This window comes from Acytostelium subglobosum, assembly GCF_000787575.1.
Source record: "Acytostelium subglobosum LB1 DNA, scaffold: scaffold12, whole genome shotgun sequence".
NCBI lineage: Eukaryota > Evosea > Eumycetozoa > Acytosteliales > Acytosteliaceae > Acytostelium > Acytostelium subglobosum.
Genome location: NW_012236521.1, coordinates 542310 through 557581, shown reverse-complemented (window position 1 = coordinate 557581; position 15272 = coordinate 542310). Strand labels below are relative to the sequence as shown.

The 15272-nt window shown below is 43.5% G+C and overlaps 5 protein-coding genes across 5 annotated transcripts; 3 read left to right on the top strand and 2 right to left on the bottom strand.

Moving 5' to 3' along the window:
• Positions 1–82: 82 nt before the first annotated feature.
• SAMD00019534_065120 (hypothetical protein) lies at positions 83–2263 on the bottom strand (the record flags this gene model as incomplete). The annotated part of the gene is made up of 5 exons (XM_012898332.1): positions 83–986; positions 1055–1326; positions 1400–1798; positions 1880–1964; positions 2097–2263. The coding sequence occupies 5 exons, from the start codon at positions 2261–2263 to the stop codon at positions 83–85; spliced, it is 1827 nt and encodes a 608-aa protein (XP_012753786.1).
• An 872-nt stretch (positions 2264–3135) lies between these two features.
• On the top strand, positions 3136–4260 carry SAMD00019534_065110 (hypothetical protein; the record flags this gene model as incomplete). Its single annotated transcript, XM_012898331.1, has 1 exon — positions 3136–4260. One exon carries the CDS (start codon positions 3136–3138, stop codon positions 4258–4260), a length of 1125 nt encoding a protein of 374 aa, XP_012753785.1.
• Positions 4261–4656: 396 nt separating this feature from the next.
• Positions 4657–5639, top strand: SAMD00019534_065100 (hypothetical protein; the record flags this gene model as incomplete). The annotated part of the gene is made up of 2 exons (XM_012898330.1): positions 4657–4794; positions 4869–5639. The coding sequence occupies 2 exons, from the start codon at positions 4657–4659 to the stop codon at positions 5637–5639; spliced, it is 909 nt and encodes a 302-aa protein (XP_012753784.1).
• A 599-nt stretch (positions 5640–6238) lies between these two features.
• Positions 6239–9775, bottom strand: SAMD00019534_065090 (hypothetical protein; the record flags this gene model as incomplete). Its single annotated transcript, XM_012898329.1, has 8 exons — positions 6239–7077; positions 7243–7502; positions 7574–7753; positions 7815–8042; positions 8320–8426; positions 8490–8753; positions 8826–8997; positions 9176–9775. Coding segments are annotated over 8 exons (2650 nt in total), but the record flags the coding sequence as incomplete, so codon positions are not given.
• A 1756-nt stretch (positions 9776–11531) lies between these two features.
• Positions 11532–14772, top strand: SAMD00019534_065080 (hypothetical protein; the record flags this gene model as incomplete). The annotated part of the gene is made up of 8 exons (XM_012898328.1): positions 11532–11630; positions 11762–12025; positions 12087–12610; positions 12690–12851; positions 12919–13395; positions 13456–13692; positions 13770–13899; positions 13972–14772. The coding sequence occupies 8 exons, from the start codon at positions 11532–11534 to the stop codon at positions 14770–14772; spliced, it is 2694 nt and encodes an 897-aa protein (XP_012753782.1).
• Between the last annotated feature and the right edge of the window lie 500 nt (positions 14773–15272).

Sequence of the window (15272 nt, the reverse complement as noted above, 5' to 3'; positions counted from 1 at the left end):
CTCTTGTTCGAGAGTTTAAATAAGAGTTGTTATTATCCAATGATTGTCTACGGCATGATTCTCCAAGACGAACGACAGGCAGCTACAGTGTAGTCCAACCAGAGGCGAATGATATGGTCTCTTGCTCTTGATTCAGCTGGTGAAGAATGGAGGACAGTGCAGAGTAAAAGGATTCGTTCGACATGGTGATGGTCTGGGGTGTGATGGCAGACTTGATAATACAGTACATGTACATGATGCACTCCTTATCGTTGGACACGCCAATCTCGATGGGCGCCGTTCTTGTCTGTGTGATGATACGATACGTGTGATCGGCCTTGGACGAGAATGTCTTTAGGAACGACGTGAACACACTGTATTGCACCTGGAACAGTGGGTCCTGCGCCAGTGTCGACCACTTGATACCGTCATTGCAATAGACGGGTGGACTACGCCATTTGATCGATTCATGGTAGTTGGGTGGAATGGGAGGAAGTGGTGTGACTTGAGTATTGTTCATCATAGCCGCAGTCGAAGGCGATGCAGGAGTTTGCAGTCGAGTATTGTTGTTATTTGGAAAGCCCTGTTGTTGCTGTTGTTGATATTGAGGTTGCATCAGTGATTGATACTGTTGCTGTTGCTGTTGCTGCTGTTGTTGTTGTTGTAGTTGTAGTTGTTGTTGCTGTTGCTGTTGTTGCAATTGATACTGTTGTTGTTGATCATACTGCGATTGAGTTTGTCCATTCTGATTCAAGTAGAAGGGAGTTGGCTTGGCCATGTTGAGCTGCTCGGCTGTCTTGAGGTTGTCAATGTCGGATGGGATGTTCGAGTGCATGAATTGCTGTTGATGGTTCTGGTTGATCGTGTGATTGAATGACAGTAGACCATAGTGAAGGAATGGATGTGCCAGTGCAGTGTTCAGTGACAGCCTCTCTCTCGGATTCAACTTGAGTAGGCTGGTGACAAAATCGATACAAGAGTCATCAGTGACTCCAAACTCTCTCATTCTATCAGGTGTCGTCTTGTTAGTTGACATGCCATCTCTTTGAACACAAGTCCGGCCTAGGCCACTTACTTTTGTGGTACAAGCGAGAGAGACCGCAGAAACTCCCCGCTGTCAATCATCTTGGCCAAGTTGACCAGGGCGCCAAGCACGGTGGTCTGGTCCAGTTGTGGGAATATTACATTGATCAGGTCTCTTCCTGTTATGAGTCTGAACGTTACAACACCAATCGCCCAGATATCTACAAGCAATGGTATGTAGCCATCAGTGGTCGACCCTGACATAATCTTGCCCTTCTGAGTATCCAAGTTTGGTGCCAATATGATATGTATGATCTCTGGTGCCTATGAACGTATGTATGAATGAGTGAGTGAGTGGCGCCAAGGGTACGTACGACCGCGCGCACCCCATACTTACCATGTAGAGAGGCGATCCGGCAAGTGTAGAGTGCATGTCGTTGATGTCTTTGGTGATGGAGGCATAGCCATAGTCGGTGATCTTTAGAATGGGTAGGTCGTCTGGATGATAACTGTACTTGTTGTTGTTCTGTGTTTGAAGATCATTGCTGTGATTGTTGAGCTTGTTGTTGATGTTGCTCATTGTCCTCTGCTTGAGACTGTGCAGCAGGACATTGGCCGGCTTGATATCCCTGTGCGAACACTTGTGATTGTTCATAAACTCGCTTGCACTACAAAGTTGATACACCAAATGTGACACGAGCGACAATGGTAGACCATAATCAAACGTGAGCATCAAGTCCTCCAATGTTCCACCATCTATATATTCCAACACAAATATAGCTGTCGTCTTGTGTTTCTGTTGATTGAATGTTTGGTTTGATTGATTGATCGATCGAGTTAGTGATTGAGCGAGTCGATCATACATTGAACTACATACAAAACAGTCAATCATCTTGATAATGTTAATGTGTTGATCAGGCGAGTTGAGCGCGAGTAGTGCATTGATCTCACCTTGAACCTGACTGAATGATTGATTGAATGAATGAATGAATGAATGAATGAATGAATGAATGATGTGATCGATTGATTGAATGATATTAGTACAATGAAGACAGTCCACATCACTTCACATCACTTCACATCAATTCACTTACACCCAATTGGCTCTGTTCTGATTGATGTCCACTAGTTTGATTGCAACGAACTCATCGGATGTGTCTTTCTTTATAGCCTTGTATACTACACCAGTCACACCCCGACCCAACTCCTTAATGTTGGTATATGTTTCGGGCCAGTATAATACTCGCTCCCTATTAGACATATCTTCTTTCTATCTCTTTATCTCTATCTCTATCTCTATCTCTATCTCTATCTCTTTATCTATCTTTATCTATATGCGTGTATCATCAACCAACTGACAAACATTGTGTTTGTTTTTCATAATAAACGTGTTTTTCATCGAGTTGATTGTTTTTCCCGAACTCGGAGAGGGCATGCAGGCAGGTCCCTCGCCGCACGAGTTCATCGAACAGTTCAGTCAGAAAAATGATGATCAATTAATTAAACATCTATCATACTTGTAGATTGGTTCCATGTAGTTGACAAGTCAACTCTTTATAAATATAAATCGTGAAGGGTTATTCTCTTCCGAAATATCCCAATACTCTTCTGAGCCATAGTTGATAAAGATTTCATCGCCCTCTCTAATTTGTGTTGTTAGATCTGTAGTGGTATATCCTGTTGGATCGATTATTCTGTCCATTGTCTGGATAGGCATGATTGATATACCTACTCCTCCTATCAGGATCTCACCCGTACTTGAGGAATCGTGCGGAAATAACAAAGCATATTGGTCTGAGATATGTTCTTATCAATTGATTTAACAAATGACATAATATTATAGACTTTTCGGTCCAACATATTATGTTCCACCACTTATTTCAAAGAGATAAAAACAGCCAAAAGAAAACATGATACTGAATCAGAAGTGTATCACATACAGACATCTTTGAAAATCAACTGTTTCATTTCTCGGAAATGACAGTTCGCCCAAACAATCTGAACATGTTCGTGTCATCATGAGAGTAACTTATTATCTTCTCAACTCCCTTGTTATATCTCCAACCAAACAGTTATAAATACCTTGTCACATAACAAACAAGGACCAAGATCAAAGCAATGAGCAAAAGACGAATGGATATTGAAGAAGAGAGCGACAGTAACAACAGTAGCAGTGACAGCGGCAGTGACAGCAGTGGCGAAGAAGTTGTTGTACCAAAGAAGAAGCCAACAACATCCACTACTTCAACAACATCAACAACATCAACTACATCAACAACAACAACAAAGAAATTAAAAAAAGACAATGACAATGACAAAGACAACCGAGTTATATATTATGGAGAGGTTAAATGCATGTCTACTACAAAGATATGTAGTAACAATGCGTACTTTAGTGTGACGGGAGAGAAACAACCACTTTATCTATGTGGCGTTCATTCGAAATCTTACAAGTCTCGTGCCAAGTCTCTGCCAAAACCAACGGCGGCAGAGAAGGAGAAACGACTGGTTGAACAGATGCAGGGCGAGGCTGACAAGATTGAAAAGGCACGTCTGGTGAACCATGGTGCCAAGCGGCCTGGTAACGTGGTTTTGTCTCAACTGCGTATGATGAAGTCGCCCGAGCAGCTCGATGGCTATCAAAAGGTATTCCCCAACTTTAAGCACGGCGGACGCAAGGATGGCCTGGGCATGCCGTCGCTCTCACCTATGAGCCTGGGACCGGTTGTGCACAACCAACCAAACGCGCCGCCCTCTTTGAACATTGAGAACTTCCACCAAGGCTCCAAGTGCTTCGAGCAGGATTTTGAAGCTGGTCCCGGCAAGGTGGTGGGTGATCGCTATCGCAAGAGTCGTGATCAGATGTTCCAAGACAGCGAACCACATCGTCACAAGTACAAGGACAGCAATGGAAAGCCAAAGATTCCAGACTGCTTCATTTGGTATACGCCAGATGGCAAGGAGCATCGTCTTGGAGCACTGGAATGTCGTCAATTCTATTGCAATTACTATGAACGCTTGGCTTCACAGCAAGAAGACTTTAAGAACCTACGAGAACTAAGAAACAATGGTACCAACCTTCAGATCATTGGCTATGATGCAAGGTCCATTGCACCAGGTGATGAGTCCATCAACCTCGAGTACACCAACACCAAGAAACCATTCGGTCACGAGCTGGTACTCTACACCATGTTGCAAATGAGTGATCCCAGCAAATATCCATGGAGGAGTCCCAAACACAAGACCTTTGAATTCTAAAGGTCTATCTCTCCATCACATCTTTTATATTTATTCATTTTATTAATATCCATCCAATCAATGGGAGCAATCAACCATTCAATTATTCAATCATTCAATCAATCGATCAAATATATCTTGATTATGGGCGAATGTTCTGAACCAGGAAAGTCCAGAGATTCTGGAAAAGCAAAGATTGGCCCGAAATTAGTGTGTGCATATCACACGAGCGACAACCTTTCCATCAACTTTGTTACCCAAGTGTGATCGTATGAATGATTGAATGAATAAATGTGTTTAAGTTATTAACAAACAACAAATATACATATACATATACAATATATATATCCTCAATCGATGTACCCTCTGTAGTAGTACTACCTGGTACAACTACTCAATCAATCAAACAAATAAACGATGCACAGTAACATTAAGAACAATCTATTGGATGAGAAATGTAGGCGGAACAAAGTGTTCCTGATCATCTCATGTTTGATGTTCGTCTTGTTCATGGCAGTTGGTCTTGGATTCTCTTTTAACGATCTAGTACCAAGTGTAGGTTGCGGGTCGCAGTGTCGAAGTCTCAGTGCGCACACTTGATACTAAACTAATCATGGACACGTACACAGATTGTAAAGGCGCGATCATATTCGCGGTCTGAATGCCAGGTAGTCAACAAACATATAGAAACAGGTTGCTTTGATGAGGATTGCTACAGATACAACTCACAGATATGGTGGTACAGAATATGGGGCGACAGCTTCTTCTTCAAATATGTATCTCCATCTGGTGACAATGGTGACAGTGATGGTAGTTCGAGCGACTCTAGTTCACTTTATGACAATGGCAATAGTACATCATCAAATGATACATCAACATCTTCATCTTCATCTTCATCTTCATCATCATCATCAGGATGCAACATCTTGAACAACTATTGTGTACATGGCATTTCAAATGTGACTTATATCGATCGCTATGGCAACAACATATCAACATCGATCAGTGGACTATGGTCATCTGACGAGTCATGGGTACGGCACTACACATATCGATACTCAGTGGGCTACACCTTTGCTTGTTATTATAACAATGATCAACCGACTGAAGTGATGTGGTTTCCACCTCCCTACTACAACAATGGTACACTGACATTGGTCGTCATCTTTGATTCACTTGGATTTATCCTATTAGCGATCACCATAGTATACGCCGTCAAGTACTATCGAAGTAAGCGATTGTTGGAAGCGAGCAATCAATTGCCACTCTATTTGCCAATCAACAATATAATCGAGGAAGAAGAGGAGGAAGAGACATTATTAGATGATGACAACGAAGACGAGGAAGATGATATACCTAGCCAGTACTACCAAACGAATGATACGCCGAGCTTACAATAGGTAGGCCTCACGTACATACGTACATGTGTAATATAATAATATAATATATAATGTCCAATCAATCAATCGATCTAATATTTACTTATTGTTGATGGCATTGTTGTACGACTTGACTCTGTGCATGATGAACAGTTTGTCGTCTTGGCGGAGCAGTGTGGACGTTGCCGGATTGGTATGTACAAACTTGCCATTGCCATCCATCTTGTTCCTGAACAGTGCGATGCATATGATGTTGCAGCCAAGTAGTGTTTCAAAGAGGTATCCAAACCGTTGTCCAATAAAGTTCTCGGGTATGTCCACCTGGAAGATCTTTGTGCGGCTGGTCACCTGATCACTCTTTCCGACCAGGATCTGTATCAGTGCCAGCAAGTGAGGATTGAAGAAGCACTGGCACAACAGACTGTCAAACACTGTGCTCAGGAACACATTGCCACTGGCGAATGATGGTGCCATGTAGAATGGGTCGTTCTGGTTCCATCGATGATTGTCTGGCAGCAGGTGTAGGTTGAGCGGGTCGGCTGTAGTGTGTGTGGATATGGATGTGATTAGTTAGAAGTGTCCAGAAGGTGCTGATCATGGCAGACAGGCAGTGTACATACCCAACTCCCAGATGGGGAAGATGTTGTGCTTCTTGATCACATCCTTGGCACAGATGATCGCCAGTAGTGTGTCCTTGTCATTGATGAAGGGCTCTCTGCTGTGTGTCTCTTGCGAGAGCACAACAAGCTTGGAACACTTGAGAATGCCAGCTCGCTTAAGATCGCGGAAGATGGCGGCATTGCCTTCAACAATGTAGACCTCTGGATACTTGCTGATCTTTTCCCATTCAGACTCGGGGAACTTGGGCGTCAGCACGACGATTGGATCGTATCTTCGCAGATAAGAGTCGCGCAGTGGATGGATAAAGAACTCGATGTTCATAATATGTCCAGCCAGGATGATGTGGTTGTTGATTGATTGAATGTCCTCGCACGTGTCGACCAGGTAGTCCTGGAAGTACCTAGTCGTCCAGAATTGTTTGGGTGCCTTAGTCGATTGCGCGAGAGGGGGTGGCAGTGGTGGCGTGTAGACGCCCATCGTCAAACTGAGGTCAGAGGGAACGGGCGAGAGGTTGGTTTGACCTTCGCTCAATGTCTCTTCCGATGACATAAAGTCAATGTTTGATGTGTCACTATTGTTACTGTTGTACCTTTGGTGTTGGTGAGCACCACCACTGCTGCTGCTGTTGTTGTTACTGGTGTTACTAGTGTTACTGTTGCTGTTGTTGAAGAAATCCTTGACATTGGCTGACGGGTTGTCAAGTCTGTGAACTGTTTGAAGAACGGACAAGTCATGGTTCAGCTCCTTCTTCTTCTCGATGATGAGCCTATGCAATGACTTGCCACGATTCTTTGGCGATTTAGCGCCATCGACCTTTTCGGATAATATAAGTTTACATCTATATTGATTGATTGACAGTGAATGTTAGACCAGTTTGGATCAGGGAAGCATCGCCTGGATCGTTCAAACAGCAACAACAACTTACATATATTTGTTTGTATTATTATCATACTTCCATGCTACTTTAGCTTCCATCTATGAATGATGAATGATGTTAGCCAACCTTATTCCATCGATATGAGACTGTGTGAGAGGTGTACTTACAGCTACAGAGTCATTGGTAGAGTCGACATTCTTCTCGGCCAACATCTCGAGTGTGACAAACCTGATCCTTCGGGCGGACAGTTTGCTCTTGGCCAAGAGGATGCCACTATCGTGGTCCTGTATGATATAGTCTTTGGATGGATTCATCTTGATCCTCTGCTTCCTATGGATCACTGATTCTATTCCAAATACAATCATACCCAATCGGTCATATATAAACTATGATGAATGAGAAAGATATTGCATTAGTTCCATGTGTTGGTATATGTGTCATTAATGAACAAACATACATTGGCAACCTTCTTGAATGGGAGTCCAACGAATACATTGGAGAATCGTTGAGTGAATATCTCATAGCTGTTGCCTGAGCCATACTCATCAAAGTCGTTGTAGTTGTGCAAGTCTGATCGCAGTAGATTCATAAGAAGTGTGCTGAAGCCAGGTGATAGACAAGACTGAGCAAGCAGGTTCTATTGTGTGGACATGGGTCAGTCATTGAGTGTTATTGTTTAGCGAGCGTCATGTACGTACCATCTTCAACTCCTGGATAGATATGGCTTGAGTGGCACCAGCAGTCAACATCTTTGGTACTAGCCTTGGATTCATGACTTGTGCAAATATAGGTGTATTGTGAATGAATGCTCTCACTGTGAGTACTCTCAAGATGTTGTCCATGTCATCGTTTGTGTCGTCCATCGATTGCTTGGAGAATATGAATATGCTACTCGCTCCTCTCAAATTTGATCGATCAATATCGTCTCCTTTCTACATTTGGTAATAACCTGTGTGAGTAGGTGGAGCCATGACAGGTGATCGATTGGATATGTATGTACATACACCAGGTGTACCCTTTATAAAGGTTACAAGCTTCTTGATCTTGTTGTGATTTATCATTGGTGCATAGTACTCGGGTGGTTCCTGGCTGTTAAAGACAAGAAGTGGCATTGGTTTGATCCTTGACTGTAGTGGGTGAGCAGCGGTTAGTTCATCAATCAGAGAGAGGATGGAGTGGCCAAGCGATGGCTCCCAAATGACTTGCATTAAAGAAGAACTCTTTGGTGAATGTGTTGAGGGATCTCTCATATATATTGCCAACAATGGCGGCGTACTTCTTGTGGCTGGTCTTGAAGCCTCGATCCCATGCTACATTGAGTTGTGTTAGTTTGGATTGGACGATGCCTATGCGAACACATGGTATATACATACACTTTGATGCGTTGAGAAGCGCCAGCAGCTCAGATGACTTAAGTGGCAAGTACATCAGTGCCATGAGGATCATTACACTTGCCAGTATACGACCAAGATTGGTCTGTGGAGTGATGTCTCCATATCCTACTGTGGACAGTGTGACCACGGCATAGTAAATCGATGTATGGAATGGAATGCCTTCGACCGATGTGATCATCGATGCAAATAAAATAATAAATATGAACAGTGACAATAGCAGCTGACTAGTCTTTAACCAAATGGCTGGATAGGAGTGGGATTGGATTGATGTTAGTTAGGACTTGGCTTGGTGATCACCATGTTGATGCGACTTACTTCCAGCACCATGCAACTTGAATATCCTTGGAGCCTTCAATATCCTGAGAATTCTGAGGAATCCCAGAGGGACGACGTTGACCAAAGAGTTGGGTAACAATGTGACAAATATTGGAAGTAGTGATATAATGTCCAAGATAGTCGATGTCTTCTTGAGGTACTTCCGTCTGTTACATAATGAATGTTAGAATGATTGATTGATTGAATGATGTGCCACCAGACAGACGCGACTGTCCACAAACATACTTATTCTTTGTGAATACCAGACATCTGACAAAGTCAATGACAAAGAAGATGGAAAGAACGAGAAGGAATAGGTTGAGTTGGAAGGATGAGTGTGCATTTGGATCCATGTAACTGAGTGCAATGTAGATGCCAACTGAGAGTACACTGAGTACGATGTTGATGTGCTCCATTAGAAAGTCAAAGCGCACATACCATCGCTTATATATTAACATTCGTCGTTTACGCCGTTTCTCCTCCTCTTCATCGTCGTGCATGTTGTACTCTGAGTTGTAGGTGTCCATCTCGATGTCGGACTCTGAGCTGGTGTCACTGTGCGACGACGTCGTTGAGCCATCGTCGTCGACCGATCTTGCGGACGAGTCGTCATCGTCCATCATATTGACCACACTGCCATCGTAACCATCCTCAATATGGCTATGTCTTGCTGCACTATCTTCGGACGATTCACTCCATTCACCAATATGTGACTCTCGCAGATTCATTTGACTCTTTCCAAGTCTTGTCATGACCATTTGACTTTGACTTCTCTGTCCATATTGTTGTTGTTGCTGTTGTGATGATGATGTATCTGCACCTTCAACTCCATCATTATTATTATTATTACTTGTACTATTATTATTATTATTATTGATTACACTATTAAAGTCACTGAATGAGATCTGTTGCAGCTTACTTGAGCTGGTATTGTTGTTATTGATTGGAGTGTTGTTGTTATTTGACATGTCTAGAGTTATTACTTCCTGTGCTCATAGTTCATATACACCAAGTATCCCCTGGAACAACTGATCTCACTCTCTATGTATCCTATAAATATATATATCTTAAGATGTTATCTATCTATCTCTATCTGTTATTGTTCTCAACTAGTATAAGTTTGAATGAATGAATGAATGAATGAATGAGTGTTGTTGAAAGAAGTGAAGACACAAGTAACACATAAACACACAACACAAACAACAACCTTTGATGTGTATATGAAGTTGTGTTGTATGATATGCAAACAGACGGCTGACTGACTTTGTGTGTTTGTAGTTGGGTTTAGTGCCAACCTATCTGGTGTGTTTATGGGCAATCGAAACACACTCAAGACGAAGCTTATTGGGCAGGGCCTACTGAAGGGGGACCAGTGCTTGAAAAAACTTAGACATCTCAGTCGATTTCTCAAAGACACCAATAAAACGAATGGGTGTTTGGGTAAAAGCCTCAGATGAACCCACCCCACACATCGATGTGCATGGCATCAGTCAGACCTGACTTTGAGAACTACTGACACTACATAGACTGCGGCCTGCCTCTACAGAGAGACAATCAGAGTTTCAGAACAACTGTCGGATTTAAAGATAGATCACTACATGCTATGTATGTAGGTAGGTAGGTAGGTATTAATAACTGTTCACTGTTTCAATTAAAGTGTTGAAGTTAACTGTTTGACCATCTTCTTGGTGTAATTGTTGCATTGAATGAATAGATGCAGCAGTAACTTGGATATTTACCAAGCCATCAAACCAAATACAACTACAACATCAACAATAATAAGGGTTCATTGAACAATCCCTCTTTTCCATTCCTCTTTCTCTTCTTCTATTTGTCCTTCGAATCGATCTGGACCTTGATATCAATATGTCACCATCATTATCCTTGCCCAGAATCACATCGAGATATGATATTCAGTGGGGTCAACAATTATTGAATGTAAGTTCATCCAACATTCTTGCAACAACAACAACAACAACAATGTGATTGAACATTAATATCATTGCACACCAAGTGATCACTAATTAGATATAAGATCGAAGTTGGTTAAGTTGGTGTGAATGAAACCTCGTCCGAGGCAATGTATCTGCAATCATAGAGGCTGAACAATACATCATTGACAAGTCTATGGAGATCGATGTACTTGGTGCGAACTCGATAACGCAGACGCCAAACCAATCTTGTCCATTAGCATTATGGTTCATTCAGTTGTCTGAACTCCAAGTGCTTGGTTGGACATGATTGATCTCCACCAGATAGTAATCGCTTGCTTTTTCCAAAGACCCTTCCTCCAAGTTCTCTTTCTCTTCATTCATTCATACATCTCTCCATTGTCATGTCTTGTCAACTGGCTCAGAGCATCGCAAACCAAAACTGGAAGGACCTCGTGTTCGGTGTAACGTTATGAATTTGGACGTGAATAAAAATTTAATCTCTGTGTGTGAGTTCAAACAAAGACACTACAGACCTCAATCTTCGTCTCTCTCTCTCCGTTCACTCTCTCTCATTGACACCACGTACACTCATCATACACAGACACACCCTTTTCCAACTTCATCTCTTATTATTGTATATCTTTGTTCATTCATTCACGTTCATTCATACGTTCATTCATACATTCACTACATCATCATTAATTTAATATTACTACTTTAGTACATTTATACATATATATACATATATTAACACATATATAGATTGTTTACAATGGATTGGGCACCCCATCAAGATGGTCTCAACCAACTGGTCAACATCCTCAAGCAGACCAACTCAAGCGATCAGGAGACACAGAGGAAGATACAGAGTGTACGTGTCGTCAACATCGACTTCAACATCGACATTGACATCGCCACATGACCTTGACCTTACACAAACAACAACAACAATATTGACACTTCACAATCGATCAAACGATTGACCAATCAACTTTAAAACAGGAACTCAAAACATTCAACAAGATTCCAGATTATAATAACTACTTGACATATATATTCAAGCTCCAACATCTGGATGCTTACGTCAGGAATGTGTCAGGACTCTTGTTGAAGCAGAACATCAAGAACTACTATCAGAACATGCCTAGAGTGGTTCAAGAGTTCATCAAGCGCGAGATCGTACCCGTACTCTCTGATCCACTTCAGAACGTGCGTCATACCGTCGCCAACATCATCACCAACTTGATTTCCAGGAGTTCATTCGAGGTGAGTTCAAGCATTGATTGATTGAATGAATGATCGTTCGCTAACATCATAATACTTAAAGGATTGGAAAGAGTTGTTGCCAATGTTGATGTCGGGCTTGGATAGCCCCGACCAGAACGTTGTAGAGGGAGCACTCTACACACTCTCACTGCTTTGCGAGGACTTTACGCAACAGCTCGACAGTGAGAAGATTGGCAGACCTCTCAATCAGCTGATCCCCAAGTTACTGATGTTCCTCAAGTCGACGACACCAGTGTTTAGGGGTCGCGCGCTCTCGTCGCTGCACTTCTTCATCCCGCACATGCCTGGCGCACTGCTGATCAACATGGAGAGCTACCTGCTGGGCATCTTCTCCCTGAGCGACGACGCAAACTCTGATATAAGAGTCAAGGTTTGCCGATCGTTGGTGTCGCTGGTCTCCCTGCGAATGGACTTCCTGATGACCCACATCAAACAAATCATCCAGTACATGTTGCACGCATCCAAAGACTCCAACGAGGATGTGGCCCTTGAGGCCTGCGAGTTCTGGTCCGCCATTGCTGACTCCCCACATTGTGAAGAACTTCTGAAAGAGTTCCTTCCAGTGTATGTATTCAAATCAATCACTCAATCAATCAATCAGTGAATGATTGTTCACTAACCATCATCTATGCAATCAATCTAGCTTAATACCAATTCTACTTAATGGAATGGTGTACACAGTTGAGGAGTATGAGTCCTTTGAGAATGAGGAGGACACAGCAAACATCCCCGATCGTCCACAAGACATCAAGCCATTCTTTGTCAACAGCAAGGTTCACACTACTGGACCCTCTCAAGGCCAAGGGTATGTCGGCCTCAACGGCCAACCTCACACACCACACGCACATACTAACTGATTATGACAATCATAGATTCGTTCAAGGTGAACAACCACAGCAACAGGAGGATGACGATGATGACTATGATGATGATGATGATTTTGCAGATGATGAATCATGGTCAATCCGTAAGAGCTCTGCTCTGGCTCTGGATACATTGTCTTCGATATTCGATGCACCAACCTATCTCTCTATCGCGCTGCCTCTCATCGAACAAAAGATGCATGAGTCCAACCAATGGATGGTCAGAGAGAGCGCCATCCTGGCACTGGGCGCCATCGCCGAGGGTTGTCTGAAGGGCCTGTCGCCACATCTGCCCAAGGTCATCCCCTATCTGATCAACATGCTCAACGATCCCAAGCCACTGGTTCGTTCGATCACCTGTTGGGCACTCAGTCGTTACTCACACTGGATCTCAGTGGATGGTGTCGAACTCATCCCATTGCTCATCGGCAACCTTCTCAACAGGATATTGGACAACAACAAGCGTGTTCAAGAAGCAGCATGCAGGTAAGTTGTGTGCGAGCACGCAATATGTCAACTTCGACTGACCATCAATCAATACTTTAGTGCATTCGCAACGATCGAGGAAGACGCAGACAGGAATCTGATCCCATTCTTGCCAAACATCTTGACGACATTTGTTCAAGCCTTCCAGAAGTATCAGGCCAAGAACTTGTTGATCCTCTACGACGCCATCTCAACACTGGCCAAGGTCATTGGCAAGGATATGAACAAGCCAGAGTACATCAATGTATTGATGCCACCACTTCTCCACAAGTTCCAATCACTTGAGGATGACAACAAGTAAGTAGTTACTGATGCTGTCATGGCATATGGCCACAAACAGACTCAACTGACCAATAACAATCAAACAACATTAGGAACCTGCTCCCACTGCTTCAATGTTTGACACCAATATGCTCATCAGTTGGTCTTGGCCTTAGCGATGTCATCATTGTGTTCTATAACAGAGCACTCAAGATCATAATTGAGACCTTGACAGCGATTAAAGTAAGTGAATCAACGATCAAGATTTGAATGTATGATTGAATACTAACATCAACACCATAACAACAATAATAGATATACAAAGAGACTGAAGACGACGCAGATGAGCCAGATAAGGACTTCATTGTCAGCGCTTTGGACCTGATCAGTGGTCTGACTGATGGAGTTGGCACGAGCATTGAGGGTCTGGTGGCAAACAGCAACCTGCCACTTGTACTGTTGGAGTGCATGAGAGATAGCCACCCTGACGTCCGTCAGAGCTCCTTTGCTCTGCTTGGAGACCTGTCCAAGTTCTGCATTGTTCACTTCAAGACCCTGATACCAGAGTACATCCCAATCCTCACGCTCAACCTCTACCCCGACCATGTGCCCGTTTGTAATAATGCCTGCTGGGCTCTTGGAGAGATCTCTGTCCGCCTGCCCCAGGAGATCAAGCCACACGTCAAGGACATCCTTGCCAAGCTTATCCCGATCATGCAGAACGTGAAGCTCAACCGCAACATCCTCGAGAACACGGCCATCACACTGGGCAGGATGGGATTGGTGTCAGCTGATGTCTGTGCGCCACGCATCGAGGAGTTCATCCAGTGCTGGTGCATGGCCATCCGTGCCAAGATCGACGACCAGGAGAAGGACTCGGCATTCCGTGGCATGTGGGTGATCATCAGCAACAACCCATCGGGTGCCCTCAAGCACCTCATCTACATCTGCGACGCCATTGCCAGCTGGAACAAGTTGGAGACCGACCTGAACGATGCCTATCGCCGTCTGCTCCACGTGTTCAAGGAGAGCATCGGCCAGCACTGGCCACAGTACTACGCACAGTTCCCACTGCAGCTGCGCAAGATCCTCAACGAACGATATCAATTGGAATGATCAGGTTGGACCGTCTCTGCATACACCTCCCCAAATGCACCACCAATCATCATGATTGCAACACCTCAACACAAGATGGCACAACAACAACTACCACCAACTAATCAATCTAGACACTGATCAGGGAGTGCAACCAGCCGGCCTACGTCCTAGCCCGACCAGGATGCTCGTTGCCAACAACCATCGTCGTCGCCCCTCCAACTGCACTCACTCTCTCTCCCTATCTGTTCAAACTTTATACAGCCCAACATATCACAAAAGGTTCATTTCCGCCTCGCATTGCCCATTCCCCAATTGATCGATCACAACTTACTAATACTCCGCTATACCGCTACCATTCTTTAAGACATGTCGTTTCAACTTCTAGTTAAATTAATCAATTTCCAACAACAACAACATCAGCAACATCAACTTCAGCAACAACAACTTCAGCAACATCAACTTCAGCAACAACGTCAACAACAACTCCAGTATCAACAGTCAGCCAGTCAGCCAGTCAG